The 27,139-nt window shown below is 53.5% G+C and overlaps 2 protein-coding genes across 8 annotated transcripts in view; one reads left to right on the forward strand and one right to left on the reverse strand.

The window, feature by feature from the left end:
- The window catches only part of POM121C (POM121 transmembrane nucleoporin C), a 53,102-nt gene extending 40,145 nt beyond the window's left edge, over positions 1-12,957 (forward strand). For all 3 annotated transcript variants that reach the window (XM_078439937.2, XM_078439936.2, XM_078439935.2), the window contains 8 exons: positions 4,150-4,241; positions 4,883-4,956; positions 5,391-5,515; positions 5,634-5,736; positions 6,168-6,344; positions 7,200-8,816; positions 10,118-10,240; positions 10,687-12,957. In XM_078439937.2, coding sequence (XP_078296063.2) covers positions 4,150-4,241; positions 4,883-4,956; positions 5,391-5,515; positions 5,634-5,736; positions 6,168-6,344; positions 7,200-8,816; positions 10,118-10,240; positions 10,687-10,784 — 2,409 coding nt within the window. In that variant the 3' untranslated portion in view covers positions 10,785-12,957. The remainder of the gene's footprint in view (positions 1-4,149; positions 4,242-4,882; positions 4,957-5,390; positions 5,516-5,633; positions 5,737-6,167; positions 6,345-7,199; positions 8,817-10,117; positions 10,241-10,686) is intronic.
- NSUN5 (NOP2/Sun RNA methyltransferase 5) lies at positions 12,951-26,258 on the reverse strand. Of its 5 annotated transcripts, none has more exons than XM_078439939.2 (11): positions 26,103-26,255; positions 25,879-26,001; positions 25,235-25,412; positions 25,025-25,133; positions 14,722-14,860; positions 14,524-14,663; positions 14,029-14,167; positions 13,596-13,684; positions 13,382-13,522; positions 13,165-13,270; positions 12,951-13,074 (listed from the first exon to the last, which is right to left on the reverse strand). In XM_078439939.2, exons 1-11 carry the CDS (start codon positions 26,193-26,195, stop codon positions 13,060-13,062), a joined length of 1,272 nt encoding a protein of 423 aa, XP_078296065.1. In that variant the 5' UTR covers positions 26,196-26,255; the 3' UTR covers positions 12,951-13,059. The 5 variants fall into 5 exon arrangements, with proteins under 5 accessions (XP_078296065.1, XP_060505199.3, XP_060505200.3 ...); XM_060649216.3 differs by having other exon boundaries at positions 13,596-13,806; positions 13,989-14,167; positions 26,103-26,254; XM_060649217.3 differs by having other exon boundaries at positions 13,596-13,806; positions 13,989-14,167; positions 14,524-14,639; positions 26,103-26,253.
- Between the last annotated feature and the right edge of the window lie 881 nt (positions 26,259-27,139).

Genomic DNA, 27,139 nt, shown 5'->3' on the forward strand with positions numbered 1-27,139 from the left:
TTTATATTCCTCGGAGTTTGTCTTGTGGCTCGATATGTTTTGAAAAACTCTCAACCTAGTATTATCTCTTCAGATACTGTTCTGCCCTATTTCCTCCCCCCCTCAGTGTTCTAGGGCACATGGTAGACCTTTTCCTTTTGTCCGCGTCTGTCTGTGTCTCCCGTCATTTCGTCTCCACCTCTAGTCTTCCTTCGTCTAGTTTACTGATTTACTTTAGCCTTCTGTCATCCACTGCCATCCGTCTTAAGTAGTTTTGATTCTCTTTCTTACGGTTGTTACTGGTGTGCCAGGATTCTCCATATTGTCATTTAAATTCTTGTATAACAATTCTTCTAAGGTTTTATTCAATAATTCCAGCATTTGAGTCTTCTGGTCTGTTGTTGATGTCTGATTTTTTCCTCTGGGGTATTGGATAACTATTACTTTCTTATATATTTTTGTTGTTGCTTTATTTCTGTGTCAGACAAAAAAAAAAAAAAAAAGGAATGGTGACTTAAAGCTCTGAATGATGGTGTCTTCCTCCAGGGAGGTTTTACTTTTTTACTTTACTTGGGCAGTAGTTAGGATAGTGGCAGGTTACTTCTGTCCAGGTAGAATTGACATGGTTTTGAGTTGGTTGTCAGTTCTCGTGAGGGCTGCTTTATTTCTGATTTGCCCTATCTCCTCGTATGTAGCCTTTGGGATCCCAACCAGAAAGCTTTAGGTCTTATTAAGGACCCCCTACTTTGGAAGACCCTGAATTCATTTTTGTCTTTCCAGCCATATGAGACTGCCAAAAGCTTTTCCGTGCCTCTCAACTACAGCTTTTGCTTTTGGAATTGGCATTCGCCATGAGAGAAAAAGTAGCCTTAAATATGGGGGCTAACCCTTGGCTCCACGATGTCTACTGCCCCGCTGGCTCTTCCGTACTGCCATACCTTCAAACACACGTAGCTCAGACCTTCAGCATTTGCTTCTTGTCTCTGGCGGGAGTGTTAGTGTAGAACAACACGGTCAGCCTTTGCCTGGAAGTGGGTCAGATTTTAAGCAGCCTCATTTGTGGTGGAGCCTTTGACCTGTTGCAGGAAATACACTCCCTGACACTAATAACTGTTTGTTATTCTGTTTTAAGTAGTTACTGGTCCCCTCTCTGCTTGTCCCCTGCTCACATGCATGCACTGTCTCTCTCTGTCTCTCTCCATCTCTCTCTGTCTCTCTAAATAAATAAATAAAGTAATATGAAAGTTCTTTATTTGCTTATTTATATTTAGAGAGAGAGACAGCATGAGCTGGGGAGGGGCAGAGAGAGAGGGAGACACAGAATCTGAAGCAAACTGGGAGATTATGACCTGAGCCATAGTTGGATGCTTAACCGACTGAACCACCCAGGTGCCCCAATATGAACGTTCTTTATGTTTCTTTGGAAAAAAATGTACTGAGGTAGTGATCATCTCCAGTAATCAATTTCAGTGTCAGTCCTTACATTTGGTGCAGGTGGTAGTAGAGGTATTTAATTTAACTACATTTTTCCAGGGGAACACTAGTAAATATCCACATCTACAACCGTCTACACTGGAAGTCCTAGCATTGATACAAAATCGTCACAGATGTTACACTGGTACCAGTTATAGAAAAAGTAAACTGTCCTCTGACCTTTTGTGCGCGGCATTGATATCTCCCTGTGTCTTAACCAGATTTCTCATTTTCCAGAGTAGGCGTATGTATTTACCCTTGCCGTCAGCGCTTCCAGGCCTAACCTGCCTCTCGCCCTTGTGCCCCTTAACTATGTTCTACGTTGCAGCCAGACCGTGACATTTATTATCTACCAAGACACTTCCTACCTGCTGCCTTCCCTTGCTTTGTTCTGGTCTCCCTCTGGAATAACACGTCCATCCCACTGCAGGCACTCTTCAGGTGCTTTCTGTTAAGTCATGAAAGGCTGTCTTATCTTTTGGCTGTTACAGTCGATTTGTGTTCTTTCCTCTTTTTCACACCGTAAATTTCTTGATGGAACCGTCTTGCTCATCTTGGCATTCTTTGTAAAGTAGAAAGGTCTAGAGCCTCTGTGAAGTGGGGACTCTGCAAATCAAAGTTGAGTTATAGCGCAGAACTAAATTGACTGTTAGAAGTGTAGATTGACTATTTTTTTTAATGACTGTCCTTGTTACATCTTTTGCCTGTTTTTCATTTGGTACGTTCATTATATTTTTGTGGAGTTGCAGGACTTGCATTTTTCATGTTAAGGATAATAACTCTTCCTGAAAATATTTGCCTTTTAATTTTGTTTATAGTTTTTGTTTGTTTCGGGGTGTGTTTATTTCCAGCCTACATAGATTTTATTTCGATTTTATGGAAATGTGAGCATGGTGGAAAATACAGATGGCACCTAGAGTCTCCCTGCTGCGCGGTGATACTTTTGCACAGAGAGGTTCTTTACGTAGCGATTTTATGTGACAGTCTGTCAGTTTTCTGTCTTCTGTCTCTGGCACAGACTTCTCCCTGTCCCATAGTATGGAACAGCTAATCTGTTTTAGTCCTTTTGTGACACTTCTTACATGTAAACCTTGGTCACATCTGGATTGTGTGTGTGTGTGTCACCTGTGACAGACATAGTGGGGATACAGTATTTCCCCTTAAGTGTTGAACCAGGTCGTCCTTAACCCTGGCTAAACATTGGAATCATCTTTGGTACTTTATTAAAAACGTAAGGTGTGAGGTCCAAGCGTTCAGTTTTTGTTTTGTGTTTCTTTCCCTGAGTGCCCCAGCATTCCTCTCACACCCGTTCTCAGCCTTGGGTGTCCTGATACTGGTCTCGTGGAGCTGCCCTGTTTCACCACTTTCGCCACCTGTCTCCGAGTTTAAATTCTTCTTTACCTCTTCAGACTTTTATTAAAGATTGTTGTCTGCTTGTTTGTGCTTATATAACTGTTACTGAGTAAGAAACTTCTGGAAGAATGTCTGCAGTGATAAGTTATTAGTATTTTTGTAATTAAGCTAAAGACTTCACGAAACTTCACAGTGCTTGCTCTTTGTCAGTTATCGAGGCTGCTTTGCATGAGGGGAGGTGAGAACAGACCTTCGCTGCCAAGGAACCGATTGCCTGTTTGTTGGAACAGACAGGTGTCTGGATAATAATCATGTAACAGCAAATACCATAGATACTGTATAAGTCATAAATGTCATGATAGGACATCTTAAAAAAATAAAGTTGAAGCAGGGGGCACCTGGGTGGCTCGGTCGGTTAAGCATCCGACTTTGGCTCACGTCATGATCTCATAGTTTGTGAGTTCTAGCCCCACATCAGGCTCTGTGCTGGCAGCGCAGAGCCTGCTTGGGATTCTTTCTCCCTCTCTCTGCCCCTCTCCACTTGCTCTCTCTCAAAATATACCTAAAAAAAATAAAGTTGAAGTAAAACAAAACTAATAAAAGCAAGACTATTAGTTTACTGGCTTACCTTTGCCGTAATAGGTTTTTTGAGGCGGGGAGGGGGGTTGGGAAAGCTTCTTAATTGTATAATTTCTGCAGACAACATAAAGTAAAGCTGGATGCATCATAGGCTCTAAACCATGACTGAATGTAACCTTCTACTTTTTAATATATGCAAAAGTACATTGTTCCTTGTACTTTATTAGTTAGCATTTCCTTACTTGTTCAGATTTTTTCCCCGTAGTTAATACTGGCAACTGACTTTCCTTCAGGGGCCTTCCTTCACAGAGAAATGTTTTTCTTTATTTTTATTTTTCTAAATTTATTTTTGAGAGGACGCTCATGCACCAGGGAGGGGCAAAGGGAACGGGAGAGAGAGAGAATCCCAAGTAAGCTCCACGCTGCCAGCAAGGAGCCCAGTGTGGGGTTTGAACCCACGAACTGTGAGATCATGACCTGAACCAAAATCGAGTCAGATGCTTAACCGACTGAGCCATCCAGGTGCTCCTTTTTTGTTTTAAAAGATCGTATTTTTAAGTAATCTCTACACCCAACGTGGGGCTCGAACCCACAACACGGAGATTGAGTCTCTTGCTCCACTACGTCAGCCAGGTGCTCCACAAAAGATGTTTGTCACTGAGGAGGAGACCCTGTGTGTGGCGATGAACAGAATACAAAGTTGTATTGAAGGCGGATGTCACGCTGTCCAGTAGGGTAATCATGTCACTGCTTTTTGCCTTTTAGCTTTGGAAGAGAAGCGGGCCCAGCTTGTCACCGTTCTCCAGCCCAGCCTCATCCCGCTCGCAGACACCAGAGAGGCCAGCAAAGAAAATAAGGTAACGGGTCCTTGTTTGCACTGCAGACTAATGAGAGGGCAGGAAAGGAAGCACACGTACTTGGCTCTTAGGCCTCCTGCGGCTCCGATCCGGAGGACCCAAGATTGCCATCCAGAAGGACAGTGAAGTACCTGCCCAAACTGCTCTCGTCTCTTAAATGTCTTCTGTGCTGACCCTGGAGGCTCTGGCTCTCTTCCTCATCCTGCAGCACAAGCGACTGGGGTGTGAACGCAAAGGCCACAGGGTAGAGGGGGCACAGAGAATCATGGCAGGGGCAGGAGAGTTCATGTTCTGGACCCCAGCTGGTCTCCAGGCACCGACAGGCGACTAGACTGCTGCTCTTAGGGGTCAGCTCTGTGGCTACAGCTCTCGGGAACTGGGCGAGGTGTAAGTAAGGTTGTGAAGGTTCTCGTTTCGTGTTGGTTGTGAGACAGAGGTTTCTCCGTGGCTTCCATGAACTTCTCCCTTCGTTTTGTAGGAATTTCCTTTTGATTTCTCTTATTTTTTGTCCTGGCCTGTGATCTTAAATCACAGTTGTTCTAGACTTTGGCCGGGTTGGTAGTTACGAGGCTGTAAGTGGTTCCCCGATACTCTGTATCAGGAAGTCTTTCTAAATGCGCTTCTGCCTCTTCTGCCCTCAGAGAGGACGAGCTTTCTCACCGCTCCAGTTCTTCAACTCCTTTGGCAACAGACAAGGAGGCCCAGGGAGAAAAGGGTAGGTTGTGAAGTGCGCAGGAGTGGCTTCTGGCGGTGGGAGTGTTTATGGAGCATGTGAGACCCCTGCTCATCCGGAAGCATGCGCTGAGCCTCGCTGTGTGCAGGGCCTGGTAGGTGCAGAGGTCTGTGGTCTGTGGCACAGGCAGCTACGGCACCGGCCAGTGGATCTGTGGGCTGGCGATGAGCGCTGGTGGGGGCCTCTGAGCAGCCTGGGTGACTCCTGTCAGTAAGCACTTGTATGCCTGTGTTTGGAGCAGTTATCTTGATACCCTCCTGGCAGAAACCGTCTTGCAAACTCTCCAAGACCCCATCCACGGAAGACCAAATCTTTCAGACATAACCAGTGAGAATTCAGTGTTAAAAACCAAGTGTAGACAAACTTGGCCATTTCTGGAAGAGGAGGAAGAAAACAAGTCCATGTTGTTTCTTTAGCTGCAGATACAACCACATGGAAGGCGCAGAACTCGTGGAGCTCCCCTCCCACACCTGGCAGCTCTGGGCAGCGGAAGCGAAAGGTTCAGCTCCTACCCTCCCGGCGAGGGGCTCGGCTGACCCTGGTATGGCTTTGTCTGTCCACACCCGCCCACCCCAGCTCGGCATCCCCAAGTTCTAGGGTAGCTCAATACAGGTTTCTTCCAGCTTCCCTGATGGGCGTCTCGTCTTTCTCTCTGGCAGCCCCCACCTCCCCAGCTTGGCTACTCCATCACTGCCGAAGATCTAGATTTGGAAAAAAGAGCTTCCCTGCGGTGGTTTAACAAGGCCTTGGAGGATGGGACTGGTAAGGAAGACTGACCAGCTTCACGCTGCAAAGAGGAGTTTCCTCTGGTTTTATTTGGATCTTTCTCATCTGACAAATCCTTTTGGGGCCTCAGTGGAATCTGGAGAACAATGAGCATTGGAATCAAGGAGAAGCATTTCTTTCTTGCTTTTTTTTTTTTTTAAGTTTACTTATTTAGAGAATGCCAAATGGGGGAGGGCAGAGAGCGAGAGGAGAGAGAGAGAATCCCAAGCAGGCTCCATACTGACCGTTCAGGGCTTGAACTCACAAACTGTGAATCATGACCTGAGCCGAAGTCAGTCGCTCACCCGGAGCCACCCAGGTGCCCCAGGGGAAGCATTTCTAAATAAGCAGATACCGAGTCCGTGAGCATCTCGTGCTACGTGATGTGCCCCTGGAAAGAATTTCCCAGCACCTTTCTTTCTCCTTAGATACGGCTTCTAACTCTGGCACCGAGAAGCCCCCTACTACTCAACCTTCTTTGACATTTACCCTGCCAACTACTGGGACTGCCGCCTCCCCAGCTGCCCTCCCAGCCCCAAGCCCCAACCCGCTGCTGGAGAGCTTGAAGAAGAAGCAGAGTTCTGCAGGCCCACCCCCTTCCTCGGGTGAGTGGGCGAGCTCCATCTGCGGCGTCGAATGGCATCCGTCCATGGGTCACGTGGAGTAAAGGCGTCATGCCTGCCGGTCCGTGAAGGTCTTCGGGAGCTTGAACTTGCTGTGGCTCAGCAGTCCTGAGCTGGCGCACGCTTCCGAGCTTCAGAATTCTCTCATCAGGAGGTTCTAGGGAAGGGGGTCCGCGGCTTAGTCTTAGCAGTCGGAGGGTCTGGAGGCCAGAGCCACTCAGAGCCTTGCTGTTGTCCTCTGTAAAATGCACACGTTTACCTTTGAGGTGGCTCTGAGATGTAAATGTGATCCCATGGTTACCAAGTCTTGTCACATGACCACAGGCACAAGAGGACGTCATTTTTCCCTCTAGGTTTCCAAGGGTCCTTCATGGTACTGCATGTGCCCACACTCCTCTTGTTGCCCTTTAACATAGAGTAGTCTATCCGGCATCAGCCCGTCCCAGGGCTCAAGGGCAGAGACTCTTCCATTCGTGGTTATGTGCCCTGCACTCAGCACAGTAGGCAAACAGAGGCAGTCTTTGTTGGGTGAGTAGTAAGTAAGGTGCATCTGGGAAATTAACGGGACTGGAGTTTGGGTGATTGGGTTTTCCTTAGTTTCTACACATTACCCCCCAATGAGGCCACATCGTATCCCCTCATATCTTACGATCAGGGAAGGGTGGAAATAATGAATGTTTCCTTGATTTTAAGGGGTGGATACTTTAACGGTCTGTGGTGTAACGGTCCGTCACAATTTGTTGACGGACTCTGAATCCCCAGCACGGTGCTAGGGAGAGAAGCGTTGAATGCCATCACGTTTGAGGTATTCAGAATTTACTCTCTCTGTTCTTCCAGAATCTGCTGGAGTGGCAACCACTGGGGCCCACACACCTCCGAAGACACCCAGCCTTCCGGCCCCTCTTGGGTCTTCACAGTCGGGACCCCTTCCGGGCACCTCCTCGGACTCCAAATCCACAGCCGCTTTCTTAGGGCTGACCCCTGCTGCTTCCCCGATCCCAGCCACTGACCCCACCAAGTCTCCTCCCGCTCCTCAGGCTGAGACATCTGCCCCGTCTCCCACCCCAAAGCAAAGTCTTCTTCTGGGAATGCTGAGCACCCCACCTGCCGACCCCCCTACCTCCGCGGCCCCTGCCGTGTCCTCGGCATCTCCCATGTTCAAGCCCATCTTTCTGGCCCCGCCAAAAAGCGAGAATGAGGGCCCTTTGCCATCCAGCCCACCCAAGGTCACCACCGTGACCCCTTCCGGCTCCGCCCTCCCTGCGCCTGCCAGCAGCCCCAAGCTCACTTTCGAGCCGATCTTCGGCAGCATCGGGCCCCCTACGTCTGTGCCCTCGTCGGTCCCCTTCTTCAGTCAGACGGCCGTTCCAGCCACTGCCACGAGCACTCCTCTTTTCACCGGCCAGGCCGGTGCCACCTCAGCCGTGGCTCCCACGAGTACAGCCAGCACGTCCACAGACTCTGCTTCGAAGCCCACGTTCAGCTTTGGTGTGAGCAGCGTGACCAGCACCACCACTTCCGCTGCCCAGCCTTTCCTCTTCGGGGCTCCCCCTGCCTCCGGTGCCAGCTTCACCCCGGCCGTGGGCTCCATATTCCAGTTCGGCAAGCCTCCTGCCGCGCCCGCCTCGACGACGGTCACGACCTTTGTCCAGTCCCTCCCCGGGGCCGCGCCGACGACCGCCAGCGGCGGCGGCACCACCGGCTTCGGCGGTTTCGGCGGCGGCGGCCTCAGCACCCCCGCCCCGGTCACCAGCAGCCAGCCGGCGCCGACCTTCACGAGCGCCGCCACCGCGGCGTTCCACATTCCCTTCGGCTCGAGCGCCAAGCCCCCCCTCTCTTCGTACCCGGGAGCCAACCCCCAGCCCACGTTCGGGGCCGCCGACGGGCAGCAGCAGGGCACCGCCAAGCCGGCCCTCGCCCCGAGCTTCGGCAGCTCTTTCGCTTTCGGGAACTCCGCGGCCACGGCCCCGGCTGCGACCCCAGCGCCCGGCCCGGCCCAGCCCGCCTTCGGCGGCGCCACGCAGTCCGGCTTCGGCGGTTTGAAGCCCGCGGCGTCCGCCTTCGGCGCCCCCGCCAGCACCCAGCCGGCCTTCGGCAGCGGCACGTCCGTGTTCTCCTTTGGGGCGGCCGCCGCCTCCGGCTTCGGAGCTACGCCCCAGACCACCAGCGGCGGGACCGGTAGCTCCGTGTTCGGCAGCACGACGCTGGCGCCTTTCACGTTCGGGGGCTCGGCCGGCCCGGCCGGCGGCGGGGGCTTTGGGATCAACGCGGCCACCCCCGGCACCAGCTCTGCCTCTGGAGCGTTCAGCTTCGGCACGGGACAGAGCGGGACCGCTGGCGGCACGACCCCTTTCGGAGGAGGCTTGAGTCAGAGCACGTTGGGCGCACCCAGCCAGAGCACACCCTTTGCCTTCAGTGTGGCGAGCGCGCCCGAGAGCAAGCCCGTGTTCGGAGGTAAGATGAGGAACGGACTCGGGTGCTGCTCTGAGTGCTGGCCCCGGCCGCCCTCGGAGCTTTACGGTGTGGCGGTGACTGACGTTAGATACGGGGTCAGGGAGCTGTGCGTCCTGGGGGAAGACGGTCTGGTGGTCGAGGAGGTGGGCCTTGCTGAGGCAGTTTGAGCCGAGACTCCCCGTCTGTGATGCAGGGGTCGGGAGCGCGGGTGGGTAGGTGTGAGCCAGAGCACACTCTTCGGGCGCAGGAGAGCTGGCAGAGGCCCAGGGGTGGAAGCAAGCTCTGGTCACAAACAGCGAAAAGTGAGGTGTAGCTAGAGGCTCGAAGAACAGAAGTGCTCCAGGATGATGTGGGGAGGCAGAGTTGACGGTCACACGTGGCCAGGGTTAAGTTTGGATTTAAGCATTGAGGGAAATCCTGGTAGAATTTCAAGCAGAAGAATGAAGTGATCTGATGTGCCACGTGGAAAGAGACTCCCAAGGAGCTCTGATCCCGATAGCGTGCTTTCTTCAGGAAACGGGAGAGGTCTTGGGGAGGTCCGTGTACAGAGGAGGGCGTCTTGAAATGGTCGTTTGGAGAGTGGGAAAAGGAATGTAACGAGAATGTTGGAGAATCGCGGTTACGAATTCAAAGCGAGGCCGGCCCGTGCCGTCACACGTTGTTAATCAGCGACATCCAGACTGAGGTGGAGAACGGGTGCAGGCGCGCCTGTCACAGCCCCAGCTGGTGCCGCGAGAGGGGCAGGGCTCGGCAAGGTGGGGGCGATACTTGAAGTGCTCGCGGTGGCCATCTGGGTGCTGGGCAGTCCCGGGCAGCGGTGAGGGGTGACGGGGTGGGAGTGGGGTGCGAGGTCAGGACTGGGAGCGAGGCGGCCGGCACTCCCTGAGGCCTGTGGGGGGAGGCGGCGGCAGGACTGGACTTTGAACGTGGCCACGAGAAGGCAAGAGGACCCACACTGGTGGGGTGTTTGGAAGGTTCCAGTTTCTGATGCCAAGGGACAGATAAACAGGCGGCAGAGGCAGAACTCAGTCATGACAGAGGGAAGTAACCTGGTCCAGGTGGAGGCGAGGGGGGTGGGGGGCGTTGAGTGTCCCCAGAAATGCAGAGACTCTGTTCCTGAGGTGGCCGAAAGGCAGCACGGCGGTTAGCAGGCAGAGAGGCACTTCCTACCACCGGGGGAGCCAGCTTTGGTGGTCCAGGGCTGAGGTGCCCTGTGGGGACACCCCCCAATTCGTCATCCCGGCTGTTATGCACTCTGCCCACTGCCTAGTCGCTCGTTTTCTACGGTCTCTTTGTTCTAGGCACTTCCACACCCACTTTTGGTCAGAACACCCCTGCCCCCGGGGTGGGCGCATCGGGCAGTGGTCTCTCCTTTGGGGCATCCTCAACACCCACCCAAGGCTTTGTTGGAGTCGGACCTTTCGGTAAGCAGCCAGCGTGACCCTGCTTCTTTCTGCAAAGAAGGAGGGCGGCGGGGGGCCGGGGGGAGGTGGAGGAGGGGGTGGGTCTTGGCAGGTTCCTGGCTCTGGGGCTCCCTGCAAAAGATCAGGCTCACAGGCATGAGAAAGATGTGGCCTGGCTATGAGATTGGCAAAGCCCAGGTATGGAGTTGAGGGTGGAATGTTTCAGACCACTGGAAAGCCAAGGGCAAATGCCCTTTTGCTCACTCTCAGGTGTTCTGGGATTCTGTACTTTCAGTAGCCACCCCCCCCCCCCCCCCCCCCCACACACACACACACACAGCTGCCACTGTTTGGAAAGCCTGGTTTAAGTACTGGATTCTGTCGGCCTAACCTTCCGGAGATTAGGGTACCCAGGGAGGTGTCCCGGATAGCAGCTGCCCTGATGAGACCTTGTTGAATCTTTCCAGGATCGGCGGCCCCTTCATTTTCCATTGGTGCAGGATCCAAGACCCCGGGGGCTCGGCAGCGACTGCAGGCCCGCAGGCAGCACACCCGCAAGAAATAGCCTTTGTCCCCGTTCCATACCACCCCCCCCCACCCCCCTCCTTGCCCACATCTGGACCTCAGCACCTGCTAGGAAGAGCCTCTGACCCTTCTAGTTCCATAAAGCAACCTACCCCAGATCTCTGGCTTCCGCCACCAGGGAGGCGGTGGCAGCCCCGGTGGCCGGTTCCTGCTCCTTGAGGAAGAAGCCCCTGGCCTCTCGAGGGAGGGGGCTTGGGGCAGGAGCCTGATCCCTTTACTTGAATGGCTCCGTGGTGAGGCTGGAGAAAACTGAAGAAACATCTGTACATACTGTCCTCGTCCTCCCCTGACTCTTGTCTGGTGTATGAGCTTGGTCAGGCGGCCTCCCTTCCCGCCTTGCCCCCAGAGCCATCTCCTCTCGCCTGGCAGGTCGTAGGCACGGCCCTACCCACACGTGCCGCCGCCGTGCAGTGGATGATGGGAGTCGGGGAAGTGGGTCAGCCCCGCGGCTTTACCTTGCTTGGCTTGCCTATAAAAAGCGGTTCTCCTCGGGTCCCGTTAGGGGACTCTGCTTCCCCAGTTCTTGCTGCTTCGTCCCTCCCTGGTTCCCCGCAGGCTCTACCCCTTTTTAAAGGACCTTGAATCTAGCTTTGCCTTGGAGACCCCAGTGGGGCTGCTCCTGCTGGTCCACTTCCTCCTGCCAAGTCTGAGTCCATGTTTGTCCTCAACCCTCTGCCAGTTCGGCCCCTAAAAGCTCGGTGGCTCAAGACTGTTAGCCTGGCAGCTGCAGGGGAGCTACCTCGCTCCGGGGGAGTCGGGGGAGCGCCGGGAGCGGGCAGGATGTCCCCCGCTGCCTCCTCGCCCGCCTTCCCCGCTGGCCTCCGTGGGGCTCGTCCGCCTCCTCCCCGGGGTTGTATGTTTAAAGCCTTGTCCTGTGTTACTGTCTGATGCTCGCGTCTATTGCTCTTTGAATCGAGTTTGGAGGAAGAATTGAATTGTATGAGTGGCGGCATGTTGGTAGTGCCGGACTTCACTGTTTCAAGTTTCTGGGGCCTCGCTAATTGAATGTGGAAAGTAGCACCGCTTTATGGCTACACGTGCTGACTCCTGGATTTTCAAATGGTGTTTTGACTTTAAGGGCTGGCAGCCCAAGAGGATGGGGCCGAGGGGGAAGCAAAGTCCTCTTCCCTCTGCTGTTTCCCTCCCGCCTACCTGACCCCACCGTGGGCTGGATCCTCCCCAGAATGTTAGAAAACCAAAATTAACCAACCACGCTTCAAAATTCATCCCCCCACCCCCCCCTTCAGCAGAGCCTCCCCTCCGTCCCGTTCTTCCCCTGTTCCCAGATCACATACCCCAGGCCCAAGAGCCTTGCTGCCAATGCCCATCCTCTTTGGGAGAAGTATGAATGCGTGTGTCTAAATTAAAAGAAAAAAATATTTAAACATTTTTTAACGAAATAAAAATTTATTTTTGTATTTAAGCTAAATTGCCTTTTAAATTCCTTCAAGCTTGGTTCACTGAGGTGGTTAAGTATAAATGCTATTGACTAGGAATTAGCTGTATAGTTAAGTTATGCCTGTGTGGACAAGAGGCTCAGACTGTCCCAGGCAGCTTTCCCGAGGGACTAGAGCCCCTTCGGGACACATTCTATAAACCATAATTCTTATTTTATAAATAATGTGACGTAGATGTGACTTGTCCCCCCTCCCCCCTCGTGACTGAGGTTGAGTGTGACGCAGGGGACTGCTCCTTCCCACCCCCCAGGAAGAGCAGACAGTATTTACCTGTGTGTGGCGCCCAGAGGCCTGGACCTCGAGTCCCGAGTCCCTGTTAGGATCGGTGGGGGTGGGGGTGGGCACGGGTCTAGAAACCAAGCTTCTAGCGATACCTTCCGGAAGGTAGAGCCTCGTTAGTGTTAGTGTTCCGAGCTAGTTTACCTCAGGTCCACAGGCAGGACACTTGGCCCGGGAGCCCCCAAAGAGGGTGTCCCGGCGCGGCCTGAGTGTGTGTGTGTGTGTGTGTGTGGGGGGGGGGGGGGTGTGTGTGTGTGTACACGTACGTGCACTGGACAGGAACGGGAGGCTGGGACTTTCCATTACAAATAAAGACTTAATTCCTGTGAGGCTAGTTGGAATTTTTAGTATGAATGTGAGATTTTTCTCCTTGCTTATGTCATTAAGAATAAAAAAAAAAAACTGTGATCTATCATAGACCATGTCCTGCTTTTTATTTCCGTGGGCAGAGCTGTCACGAGCAAGAACACGGCCCGGGGAGGGGCCCAGGGGACAGGCAAGTCCACACTCTCCCTCCAGCTACCGCTTTCCTTCCTAAAGCAATAAAAAGAAAAGAACCTTAAAACCCGCCGGCTGAGCTGCGGGACGGCGGGGTCCCCCCGCGCAAGGCACAGCTCTGCGGACCTGCTCGGTGCGGGGCGGCGCCCCAGGGGCCGCCGCTCTGCGCCGTCTCTTCCTCCGCGGGGCGGCCTCGGGTGGAGGTGCCGGTGCTTCGGCCCGGGAGACCGAGCTAGAAGGAAAGTACCTAAGTTAGAGGTGCCCGGGTCGCCCGGCGTCTTCCAAGCAGCAGCCCCCCCCCCCCCCCCCCGCCCCACCCCGCCCCACCCCGCCCCCCACTCACCTCGGCACCTCCACCCGTTCAAGTACGGCAACAAAGAAGCCGCCGGTGAGCGTGGTTTCGGGGGAGGCCCGGAGGCAGCATTCAGCCCCCGGAAAAGTGCCGAGGCCACGGTGGGGCCAGGAGGGGAGGACGGGGACTAGCCTGTGGAGGTGAACAGACTTCTGGGTAAAAGACAGCAGCCCCCTTCCCCAGGACCCCGGCGGGTCCCCACTACCTGAAGGTCCCCGAGTTGTGCTGCAGGGCGTCCCGCACCACGTCTTCATTCTCCTCTTGGCAGAGGGAGCACGTGGAGTAGACCAGACGCTGCAGGGAGGGGAAAGTGAGCGCGTGGCACAGTGCTCGCCGCTGGAACCCAGCCAGGGCCTGCAAGCGCGCCTTGCTAGGTGTGCCCGCCCCGGGCTCCTCCAGCCGTCTGGTCGCCATACCTAGGGACAAAGCCTGTCAGCTGCAGACGGGCCTCGTTTCGCACCGAGATCCCTGCACTGCAGGGGACAACGTCTGCCCAGGGTCACCACTATTAGACCGAGGCCAAAGCGAACCGCTGCCCCTTCCGCCACGAGGTTGCCCCGCGTCTGGGTCCCGCGGCCAGGCTCTGTCCCCATCTCACCGGAGCCGCTACAAGAAGGATCCAGCAAGATGTACTGGACCTGACGGTAGCGCTGGTCGGAGGGCGATATCGCCAGGAAGTCCTCCTCGGCCAGCTCGCAGCACGAGACTCCGGCCCGGGCCAGCAGGGTAGCCATGGACGCCAGCCGCCCGGCGTCCAGGTCAAAGGCAAAGATCTTGCTGGAGAAGAGGGGAGAGACGGGGCGAACTGAGAATCCACGGGGAACCTCAGGGCCCGCAGTTCTGACACGAGAACATGTCCCTTCACAGGGACACAGAAGAGAAGGGACAGTGGTTAGAGGGACCTGACCTGGAGACTCTGCCCCAAGGGCTGAGGGATTCCTATCTCGCACCGGCCACCCAGAGGGCAGCTGAGCTTCGGGCTCTGCCACCAACTGCTCTGGGTCCAGAAGCGAATATTTAAAGGGAGATCCTCCTTTCGGCCTTCAAGCCCCCACTGGGTCACAGTTTTCCTCATCTGGTCCTCCAAGTACAGGGTCAGACCCCAGCTCCCTCGGGCTGACCGTGGCACTCACCCCTGGTTCTTGAGAAGAGCAGCCAAGTGACTGGTCTTGTTGCCTGGGGCAGCGCAGGCATCGATGACGTGGGAGCCGGGGGGCGGGGCCAGCAGCACGGCCGGCAGACAGCTGGCCTGGCAGGCAGAGCAGGCCCTGGGCTGGCGCACAGAGGCCCGGCTCCCTCTCGGTCCTCCCCTTCCCACCCACCTGCCCTACCTTGTCTTGTAGAATGAGGTGGCCGGCCTGGTACAGCGGGTGGTCGTGCAGATCCGTCTGGGCTGGAAACACCAGCAACTCTGGCAACAAGGGATCCAGAAGAAAGCACTTCCCTTTGAGGGCCCGGAGGTCCTCGAGGCTGCCAGGGAACAGGAAGCATCGGCACGTCTGAGTTCCTCCGGGTATGCGCCAGGCTGGCCATTTCACACGTTTCCTCACTTGAACTGTTCATTCACGCGACAGATGCTCCAGACAGCCAGGAAGCGAGGGACAGGATCGATTTGATACGAATGGGCAGCAGAGGGGCGCCTGGGTGGCTCAGTTAAGTGTCCAACTCGACTTCGGCCCAGGTCAGGATCTTGAGGTTCCTGGGCTCAAGTCCCATGTCAGGCTGCCAGCGCCGAGCATGCTCAGAATTCTCTCTCTCTCTCTCTCTCTCTCTCTCTGCCCCTGCCCTGTGTATGTGCACACGGGCTCTCTCTCTCAAACAAACAGAAAAACCACCTAACTTGGACAGAGGTCACTCCTGGGGAGGCGGGCACCGAGTTGACTGCTCAGGGGCAGGGGTCTCCTAACGTGAGGAGCGGAGACAAGGCCGACAACGATGCTCAGTTCGGAAAGCCATCCACAGGGGCAGAGCTGGAAGCCAAACCCAAATAGCCACTGCCTGGCGCACCGCCCGGCCTCCCAGCCACGTGCTGCGGGCAGGACGACAGAAGGACCGTCTACCACAGAAGGGGAAGGCGGACGCAGGGGCGGCTTCCCAGGATGAGGGGGATGGGAATGCAGGGGAGCAGCGGGGAGTGCACAGGAGCGGTGGCGGGCAACGGAAGCAGTGGGCACAGCACGAGAGAGCCAAGGACAGTTTAGGCAGGGGAGATCTTTCTGTGGCCGACCACATGACACGTCTGGAGGCGGAGAGACCAGGTCAGGGGCTGCTTCTGCCAAAGAAGACGGAAAACCACGGGCAGAGTGGGGGCAGGGGGCAGAAAGACGCCGCAGGCAAGGGCATAGGTGACGAGGGTGAGAAGAGAAGCATTTCCGGTGACTGGGTTCGTGGCCTGACCAAATGGTTGTGTGATGGTGAGGTCAGCTGCCAGGTTAAGAGGGAATGCAGAAGGGGCAAAGGTCAGGGATGCAAGGACGGGTTCAGAGTCCACAGAGCAATCCCCGTGCTGCACTACACTCACAACAGGAGGGATAAAAATCCTGATCGGCTCATCTGACAAAACTCAACATGCACTGAGGATAAAAACACTCTCGGCAAAGCAGGTGCAGAAGGCACACGCCTCGCCACAATAAAGGCCGTATGTGAAAAGCCCACAGCTGACATCCTCGGTGGGGAAAAGCTAAAAGCCCTTCCTCTAAGATCAAGATCAGGGATGCCCACTCTCACCCCTGTTACTCAACAGAGCCTGGTGAGCATTTGGGCGAGATCAAGAAGAAAAAGGCGCCCACGATGGAAAGGAAGAAGTAACACGGTCACTATCTGCAGATGATATATATAGAAAACCCTAAAAACTCCCAACCAAAAAAACTTGTCAGAATTTTTTTTTTTTTTTTTTTAAGTTTATTTGAAAGAGACAGAGCATAAGCAGGGGAGGGGCAGAGAGAGGGGAAGGAGAATCCCAAGCAGGCTCCTCGAGGTCAGTGTGCAGAGCCTGACTGGGGGCTCAAACCCACAAAACCGTGAGATCATGACCGAAGCCAAAATCAAGAGCCAGATGCTTAACTGAGCCACCCAGGCGCCCCCAAACTGTTAGAACTTATAAATGAATTCAGGCAAGTTGCAGGATACAAAATTCATACGCAAAAATCTGTTGTGTTTCTACACACTGACAACCTATCTGTTGGGGGAGGTCACAGAGATGTGACCACCTGTTGGGAGCAGGACCCGGGCAGTCAGAGGCTCCTCACCCCTGCCCCGGGATGAGCATCCTGCTTGCCTTCGCCCCTCCCAGAGGCTGCCTGAGGACACAGCCTTGAGAGAGTAATACGGTGTTGAGACCATCTGGAAGGTATGAGACAACCCATTAAGGCCTCTGTATAAACTGAAGATTCTGGCAGGCAGGTGTATGTTCCCTCGCTTATGAAACCTGCCACCTAGGGGCGCCTGGGTGGCTCAGTCAGTTGAGCGTCTGACTTTGGGTCAGGTCATGATCTCACAGTTCGTGAGTCTGAGCCCCGGACCGGGCCCACTGCTGTCAGCCTGTCAGCACAGAGCCCGCTTTGGATCCTCTGTCTCCCCTCTCTCTCCACCCCTCCCCTGTTTATGCTCTCAAAAACTAAAACATTAAAAAAAACAAAACAAAACAAAAAACCTGCCACCTACCCACCCTTTGGTCTCTCCTTGCCCTCTGCATACAGGGGCCAGTTTCAGATCAAAGGCTGCAAACCAACAACGGATGAACAAGCCTGGAGACCAAAGACACGGGCCTTGGGAAAGGCGTCCACAGAGGAAGTCCGCAGTTGGCCGGCGACCTCCGTGTGGGGAGGCGTGGCCCATACGTCGGCCTGGGGATCGCTGCACGAGCACGGGGCCGCCCGGGGAAGTGCGGGCCGCTTAACCACACGGATCGCACGGCTGGGAAAGTGAGGACGTGGAGGGCGCTGTGGTGGTGGACAGCAAAACAGACGAAGCACCGGGGCTGGCGGACCCCTCGTACAAGGGAAAGCGAGAACAGCCACGGCAACCCCAGCCAGCAGGGCAGTCCCCGGTTCAGGAGACACTCCTGATGAGTCTGCTCCTGCCGAGCTCACCGACGTAGCTGCCAAGCTCCAGCAAAAAGCCAGGGAAAGCAGCCAGGCGCAGCTGGTGCGGCCACGGGGCAGTGGCTTTTCCCTGACCGCGCACGAGGCGGAGATGCCCTCCAGTCGGGGCTGCCTGGCGCTACTTCCTTCCTTAGACACCGGATTACTCTAGCCCGCGGGGAGGCTTGGCCCTGTGAGGGGGACCTTCCCGGGCTTGTGGGACCCTGGGAATCTAGAGAGGAGATCTAACGAATTCTTAGGGGGGGCTGGGAGCGAGATGGGCCATCTGCACCCGTCTTTGAAGGCTCTGATCAGGCCACATGATGGCAGGGAAGAAAACCGACATTCTCCAGTCCACCCCCAGCCCCGGGACGGGATGCTGGTGTCCACGCTGAGCCCACTTGTGCCACAAAACGCTTAGAATGAATGCTGGGCAACGCGCTGCTGATCCAGGGGAAGTGGAGCAGTCCCGGGGACGGGTGTGGGTCGTGGGGAAGAGCCGGGCCTGAGAGGGAGCTCAGAAAGCCAAAAAGGCTATCCCAATGGGCCACGAAGGGTCTGGAGAAAGTAACCTGGAAGCAAATGTGATCTGACCGCATCGCTGCAGGGACCCCACCTGAACAGAGGTCAGCCCGTGGAAAGCCTTAAAACCCGAACAACAATTTCGGTCAAGAAAGTCCCTTGACACTGCAAGCTGCGTGTTCTGCCCCTGCCCGCGAATATGGGGTTTCTCTCTCTCTCTCCAGTACGAGGGAACACACCGGGCACAGACATCCCACAGGGCTGAACTCTGCAAGCCTCTTACGGTGAATTCACGCCGGTGCTGAGGGGAAACGCAGCTGGGAACCTGTAAACCTGTTACCCCCACGAAGAGTGACCGTCCGACAACACAAGCCACACAGGGAGACCGGAGGAACTACCTAAGATCTGCGCCGAGTGGGCACTGTGCGCCCTGCACATAGTCCTTCCAAAGCCTAGCAGGGCAGACAGAAGAGCCAGAAGGCTCCTGGTGGGTGACAGCCAGGACCTCACAAAGCGTGAGATCACGACCTGAGCCAGTATCAAGAGTTGGACACTTAACTGACTGAGCCATCCAGGTGCCCCAATGTTGGACCTTTCAAGTGCTCCCCCAAGGTCACCGGCACAACCCCACCACGTCATGGCATGGCGGCCAGAGACCTGTAAGATGGGCCCGCCGCATTAACGCGATAATGGTCACATGTGCAGACCTGCCTCTCTCGCAGGACATCCTGCAGGCTTTGCTGGAGATCTGAGAGAGGCTGGGCGGTGAACCCACGGAACATTCCAGGCCCGGACACTGCCCCAAGGTTTTGGGAATCGTTTGGTCGAGTAAGACCCGCCTTGTCACAGACGCCGTGATTGCCAGAGGGCACACTTATCCAGCCCCTAAGAACGTGGAAGATGTGTGTGAGCCTCTGCAGGGGTTTTTGGAGTCTGGAGGCCTCTTATTCCCTACCTGGCACAGTGCCGGGTCCTCTATACCGCCCGGTAAAGAAAGTGCACGTGTGCGAGCGGGGATCAGAGAGCGGGCTGCCCATGAAAAGGCAAAAATACCAGTGGGACAGATGAAAGCCCTGGGCGTCCCCCAAGCAGGGCTGCCACTGGAGTTCAAGGTGTCTGTGACTCTGGAAGGTGTGGGGCGGGCGCTGTGGCAGAGACAACAGACGGGAAGGGTGCCCCTGGGATTTGGGTCTCGGCGCCGGAAGGAGACAGAAGCCACGCATTCCGCCCCGTCCCCCTGGGCGGGGGGCAACAGCTTCCAGCGGGGTGCCCCACGCTCCTCCAGGCAGAGCCTCTCAGGAAGAAACAGCACAGAGAGCGTTCTGACTGGTGATCTCTCAGAGCCCTGGCCCTTAACCCTCCGCACGGGCAGCGGGCTGCGCCAAGGGCACTGGCCCCGCGGCTCGGACAGAGGATGGTGAATAAGCCCCTGTGCGGTCAGGGCATATGACAAGACCCGTGGTTCCCCTGCAGGAGCCCAAGGCAGGCCTCACCGGCCTCCACACCCCGGCTCCGAAGGCACTGACGCCCCCTGGCGGTCAAGAAACTGATGCCCTGGCTCAGGTACGAGCCCTAGCAACTGACCTTTGGCAGGCAGTGTGGACTAGGCGCGGAGGAAGCCGACCCACCGTCGCCCCCTGGCGGGACGGCCTGCTGCCGAGACGGCCTGCTGCCGAGGAAGCCAGATTGCCCCGCAGACGCGGTGACTTGACTTGGTTCACCCGGTTCACTCGGTAACACGACCTGTGTGTTCTAAGTAACGCCCGAGGCAACTGCCAAAGGTGCCTGCGGCCATCCTCCTGAGCTCCCAACCAGTAAGGAATTGGCAGACTGACTAGACGGCCCCTCCCTCCAAGCGAAGGTTCTAACTGCGACTTGGTTTGCGTGGTTATCACATCTGGCCCAACCTGAGCTTTCCTGGCCGCCGCACCAACTGGGCCGCCACCGTTGGGAGACTGAAAAAGACCCGTGGAGAGACATCCTCATCGACCAGTGACTGGGGGTCACGTTTGAAAGGCCGTGACGTGCAAGACCGGGCAGAAGAACATGATACTGAATGGAGGATCCTTCACCCACACACCCTGCAAGCAGCAGGACCGGCAGTCAGGAAAAAGAGATGTTTAATTTTTTTTTTAACGTTTTTATTTATTTCTGAGACAGAGAGCATGAGCAGGGGAGGGGCAGAGAGAGAGGGAGGCACAGAATCCGAAGCAGGCTCCAGGCTCCGAGCTGTCAGCACAGAGCCCGACGCGGGGCTCGAACTCACGGACCGCGAGATCATGACCTGAGCCGAAGTCCGACACTTAACCGACTGAGCCAGCCAGGCGCCCCGGAAAAAGGGATGTTGTAACAAGCAGATGACGTCACTAACAGAAAACCACCTTGGCTGGGTGGACTAGGCACCGTCCCTGCCGTTAGTACGTCCGGACGATCCACCGGTAGGGCCTGCTGCCCCATATGCCAGACCGGGGACCCTGCCGAGACACCCAACACCATAAAGCAAACAGCTGCCGCCCCCTTACCGTGCAGCAACGTGCGGCCACTGAGCACGCCAGGCTCCACCACGCCTGGGAAAGGAGTCACCCACTGACACGCACGCTGGGATGTCCCACACCTAGGCGGGGAGCTACCCGTCTCCCCCGGGATCCCGCTGCCCTGCGGCAAGCTGCACCTGCAGAAAAGCACCCCACCTGGAATGGCACACGCGTTCCTGGAAGAGGGGAGGAGGTGGGGGTCCCGGTCTGGCACATGCACCCCCCAGTCCCATCTCCTCATGGCGGACAGCGCCGCCTCCCCCCCCCCCCCCCCCCCCCGCCGACACTCATGCTGTGGTCAACCTGGTCAAGAGACTAAAGCTGCCAGCCTCCCTCTCCTCAAGGCCAGATGGGCACAGTCTGTCGTCTGTGAGGATATGATCATTTGGATGGTGCCTCTGTTCCTTCCGTGAAACTGGAGGACATTCTAGCACATACAGAAGCCCTTATGAAATTCACCCAGCCCACTGTGAATGGCAGCCAGTAAAGCCGGTCCTTACAGAACGCTGAAACGTCTCTAATAACAAAAGCTGCCCTCCAAAACAGGATGGCCTTGGAAATTATTACTGCCTCACAAGGAAGCACCTGCACCATTATCCAAACAGAATGTTCTATGTTTGTATCTGATGAATCCACTAAAGCACCATCTTTACTAAAATCATCTAAGGACACAAGTAAATGCCCTGAGTGATCTGACCTCCAGCCTAGAGGATTTTAAGAAATCAATGGTTTGGATCCTGGGGTTCTTGGAGGAAGAAGTTATCACTGATTTGGGGAATTTCTGCCTTAATCTGTTTTCTTCTGCACGTGCCTATACTGTTGCTGTGGCTTCTGCCTCCAGGGCAGCCAGCCAGCTACCAAAGGAGCTGTCTCTGTGCTCGTGAGACCCTCGCTGACCGCTCAGGGCACACTGAGGACAACAGTCACGTGGGATTTTAAGAGCTTGTCACAGGGGTTAGTGTGGAGGGAGGTCACCGAAAGGACATGACTACCAGTTGACCTGTGAGCTGGACCCCGGCAATCAGAGGCTCCTCCCCTCTTTCCCTATCCTTGGGATGGGCATTGCCACTCGCCTTCTCCACCAAAGGATGCTCCAAGGACAAAGCCTTGAGACAGGGTCATAGTGTTGAGACCATATGGACGGTGAAGGGGCATACCTCATTTCATTGCATTTTGCGCTTCACAGTTAAGTGCGTTTTTTACAAACTGAAGGCGCCATTTTTCCAACGCTATCTGCTCACTTCTTGCCTCTGGGTCATGTTTTTGGAATTGTCACAATATTTTAAATTTCTTATTATAATATTTATTATGGTCATCTCTGATTAGTGATTCTGACTCGCCAAAAACTCAAGTGATGCTCAGCATTTTGTAGCAATAAAGTATTTTTAAAATACATAGTTTTTTTTTTTTTGTTTTTTAGACATGATGCTCTATACACTTAAGAGATCACAGTATAGTAGAAACATAACTTTCATAGGCAGTGGGAAACCAAAAAATTCATTCCACTTGCTTTATTGCAGTGTTCTGGAACTGAACCTATAATATCTCCAACGTGGGGCCTGTATGTGACTGAACCCAATTAAGGCCTCTCAATAAACTTTCAAGATTCTGGCAGGTGGGGGCAAAGATGTACTTGCCTTCCAGTTACCCAAGACAAGCCTCGTATAGAAGTTCCCTTGCTTATTAAACCTGCCACCTATCAATCTGGAGCAGCCTGCCTCTTTTTTCATTCCTTCTCTGGCCCTGCCCTCTGTGTTTGGGGGCTGGTTTCAGATTATATCTGGGAAGCTCCCAAGGAGGTTGCAAACCAACATTATCTTGAAAAAGAAATTAACAATCCCATTTACACTTGTATCCAAAAAAATTCAAAGAGGTCAAAGTCCTGTACTCTTAAAACTATAAGATAGTGGGGTGCCTGGGTATCTCGGTTGGTTAAGCATCTGACTTCGGTTCAGGTTCTCATGGTTCGTGAGTTAGAGCCCTACATCAGGCTCTGTGCTGACAGCTCAGGGTCTGGAGCCTGCTTCAGATTCTGTGTCTCCCTCTCTCTCTCTCTCTGCCCCTCCCTGCTCATGCTGTCTCTCTCTCTCAAAAATAAACACTAAAAAATAATAGTAATAATAATAATAGTAATAATAAAACAAAATTACCTATTCTTGAAAAAACAAAGAAGTAAACAAACAAAAAACCTCTAAGATACTGATGAAAGAAACTAAAGATGATACAAACAAATGAAAAGATAGTCCATTCTCATGGACTGGAAGAATAATGCTAAAATGTCCATACTACCCAAAGCAATCTACAAGTTCAATGTGATCTCTATCAATTGCGATAGAATTGTTTACAGACAGAACAATCCTAAAATGTAGAACCACAAAAGACCCTGAAGAGCCAAAGCACTCTTGAGAAAGAGGAACAAAGCTGGACATACCACACTCCCTGATTTCAAACTATGTTACAAAGGTATAGAAATCAAGACAGTATGGCATTGGCATAAAATCAGACACACAGATCAATGGGACAAAACAGAGAGCCTAGAAATAAACCCATACTTAAATGATCAATTTATGACGGAGAAGCCAAGAATATACAGCAGGGGAAAAAAAAAAAAACCAGTCTCTTCAATAATGGCGTTGGGAAGACTGAAGCCACACGCAAAAGAACGAAACGGGACCCCTACTTTACACCAGACACAGAAACTAACTCAAAATGGACGAAAGACCTAAACGTGAGCCCTGGAAGCAGAACACCCCTGGAAGAAAACATGGGTGGTAAGCTCCCTGACATCTGTCTTGGTTTTTTTGATTTTTTTGGATCCAACTCCTAACAAAAAGCAAAAGCAAAAATAAACAGGTGGAACTATGCCAAACTAAAAAGTTCTGTAGGGCACAGGAAACCATCAACAAAATGAAAAAGCAACCTACCGCGTGGAAGAAAGTATCTGCAAACCACATATCTGGATAAGGAGTTAGTATCTAAAATATGTAAAGAACACTAACTCAACAGTTAACGAAAAAAAGGGGGAGGTGGGATTAAAACACACGTAAGGAATCTAAACAGTTGTCCAAAGAAACAGATGGCCAAAAAGGACACGAAAAGGTGCTGAACATCACTAGTCATCGGGGGAAATGGAAATGAAAGCCACAATGAAACATCACCTCACACCTGTGAGAATGGCTATTCCCAAAAAGAAATAACGAGGGTTGGTGAGGATGTGGAGAGAGGGGAGTCCCCGTGCACCGTTGGAGGAAATGTTAACTGGTGCAGCCGCTGTGGAAAACACTATGGAGGCTCATCAAAAAATTAAAAATGGAACTACCATATGATCCAGCAATCCCATTTCTAGGTATTTATCCAAAGAAAATGGAAACACTACTTCAGAAGGAGATCTGGACCCTGTTTACTGCAGTACTATCTATAACAGCCAAGATGTGGTCGACGTGTCAACTAAGAGATGAGCAAAAAAAAAATATGTAACTATATATACGTGTATGTGTGTACCTACACCTGTGTACACACACACATAGGAATATTATTCAGTTCCCTCTAAAAGAATAAAATCTTGCTATTTGTGACCACATGGATGGACCTTGAAAGTATTATGCTAAGTGAGACAAATCAAACAGAAAGACAAACACTGTATGTTCTATTGGGTGGACTCTCTTTTTAAAAACAAAAACCAAACCAAAACCAACCAACCAACTCATAAATACAGAGAACAGATTTGTGACTGCAGACGGGTGGGGGGGGGGGGCATGTGTGCAAAAGGGGGAAAGACAGTCAAAAGGTACAAGGTTCTACTTGAAGTCTTGGGGATCTAATATACAGCATGGTGACTAATAAAAACACACCCTTGCATATTTAAAAGATGCTAAGAGATCTTAAAAGTTCTCATCACAAGAAAAACAAACTTTCTGTAACTATGTGCGGTAACAAATGTTAACTAGATTTCTTGTAGCAATTCTTTCGCAGTGTACATACATACAAAGTCATTAGCCGTCCATCTGAAACTAATGTTATGTCAATTATAAGGGGGAGGGGACACTGCAAAATAAACCAACAGCCGTGTGTTTAAGCATGTTGCTTTGGAAGGATTTCTCTTAAATCTTGAATTTTGAATAAACAGGCTTTAGCAATTTAAAAAGAAGAAGCTGCAAAGTTCAGAGGGGAGATGAATTTAGTATGACACACACTGTGACTGTGGGGTCTGTTTACCACTCATATGACCCCGAGGGTAGGAACACTGAGAGAAGTCTAGACTGGGAGACACAAATCATCAGGCGAGAAGCAGGAGTTAAGAGTTCGAGAAATTGAGGGATGCATTAGAAGAACACAGGAGGGAACCACAAGAATCCCTGTTTAAGGGATAGAGGAAGACAGGCCTTGGAAGGAGAGGAAGCAACTGCCAGAAAAGTCCAAGAAACGGATCCCCGTCTCCCAGTGCCCCCCAGGCACCTCCCCTGGAGGAGGGCAGCCAGGCGGGGTTCTCAGCTCACCTGGAAGCCCGACCCTGGTAGGAGAAGCCTTGTCTCTTGAAGTAATCAACCGCATCATCACAACAGGTCTTCAGAGTGTTCACCCGCACAAACCGAGGCACCTGAGAGGCTGGGAAGCAATCGGCAGTGAGCGGGCAGGATCGAGGCCTCTCTTCCCAAGGCCCGCGAGCTACCCTCCTCCACACAGCTCCTTCCTGGGAGAAAGCTCACCTGGGCCAGGCTTGGATTCCACCTGCAACAGGTCCTCGTTCTTGCTCACACCTCGATGAACCTTGAGCCGGGCCAACTCAGCCTTCAGCCTTGCCTGGTGCCGGTCCAGCAAAGGTTTCCATCGGCCCCCACTGCCACCTTTAAAGCCCTTTCCCAGCAACAACTCATACACTAGTACCTGGGGATGAGGAAAGAAAGAGAAAAAACCTTAAACGTGAATGTCTTGGAACTCCGTAGTGTTGGAACCGCAAGCGCTGAACCAATCACCTATCCAGACCGCAACAGATGAAAGTGAGGTGTCCCGCCCAGGATCACAGCGGATTTACGGCTGAGCCCTGTCCCGAAACCTGTCCCCAGGGCCCAGGGCTCTGGATCCCAACCTTCCTCCTTGTCAGCATCATCCATTTGTTTCGGCCAGTGTCCCTGCCACGGCTACTTTGCACTTTCGTCCTTATTTCATCTTCCACTCGGCCCGAAGTTAAAGCACGGTCATCTCACCTCAAATAACCCGGCTTAAGAGTGCTCACCCTCATTTCAGAGGGGCGACTTGCCGAAGTCGCACCGTGGACGGTACCGCGCGGCGACCAGGTCCGGAGGGGGCTCACGGCCCAGCCCCGCCCCGCCCCGCCCCCCGGCCCCGCTACCTTGGCCAGGTGCGGCCGCAGTTTCTTCTCGGCGCGGAGGAGGCCGGCGCTGGTGATCACGGCGTCCAGCACGGAGGAGTAGCGCTGGGTCTCGCACACCAGCGCGTACAGCTGCTTCACGTTCTGCTCGTGGCCGAGAGGACACCGGCTGAGGCAGGGGCCCCCCGCCCGGGCTCCCCTCCCGCCCCTCGCCGGCCCGAACCCCGAACCCCGAACCCCGCTACCTGGAAGCTGCTGGCATACACCAGCCCCTTGATGGAACCTCGCCGGCTTTCCACGCCCGCCAGCACGGACGCTGCCGTCGCGTAGAGCGCCATGCTCTGCTCCCGCGCCTTTACGGCTCTGTCGCGAAGCGTGCCCGCCTCTGCACCGCCCTGTCTGCCTGCACTTCCGGAGTCAAAGGGCACGGAGGTTCCGACCCGGAAGCCCCAGAGCTCTTCCGAGGCTCTCGGGCGTGTTTGCGGCCGAACCCTGGGAGCACGTTTCCCTGTTTCGTAGCTCTTCGCTTTTTTTCTAACAAATCTTTGCCAATCTCATAGACAATGGAATTTTGCTGCTGTTTTAACTTCCCTGAGGTTGACTATTTTCCTATGCTTATTGGTCCTTTGTAATCTGTTATGGTAACATGCTAATGTCTTTTGGTCACTCTTACAGCATCCCTTAGTGTCCTTTGTATATGGACCGTATATAGCTCGTCTTAGGTGTTATTTTTTCCGGTTTGTTTTTGCCTTTAATGTGGCTTATAGTTGTTTTGGACAACTGTAAATGTTTATGACAACATTTATGAAACTATAAAAAACGTCTTCACTTTTTACAAATTTTGATGGTGTCTGCCTTCGGTGTCATGCTTGGAAATCCCTTCACACCTTTATAATATAGAAATCGTGGCTTCGTTTCTTCACACTTAAATCTTTAACCCATTTATAATTTAGTTTGCACATGATGTGAGGAAGAGCTCTTTGTTTCCAAATGGCTAGCTTTTCAGGCATTGTAATCATTCATTTACGGGAAAGTTTCCCCAGCCTGAACTCTAGTAGGAGAACAGGGATTTTGCAGTATTTGCCTCTGTCCCAAGCCCCCATGTGGTTAGTGGTACATATTGAGTGAACAGATCCAGTGCGTGTGTATCTCAAGCATTCAAGTAGGCCTCCATGGACCAGAATATTCCTGCCTGTATAGTCTCTGTATTGTCAGCAGCATGTCGGCAAGCATTTTGCAAGAAGGTTGACTAAAAATGCAAGAAGGTTGACTCTAAAATTGC

Source organism: Panthera onca, chromosome E3 (assembly GCF_046562875.1).
Source record: "Panthera onca isolate mPanOnc1 chromosome E3, mPanOnc1 haplotype 2, whole genome shotgun sequence".
NCBI lineage: Eukaryota > Metazoa > Chordata > Mammalia > Carnivora > Felidae > Panthera > Panthera onca.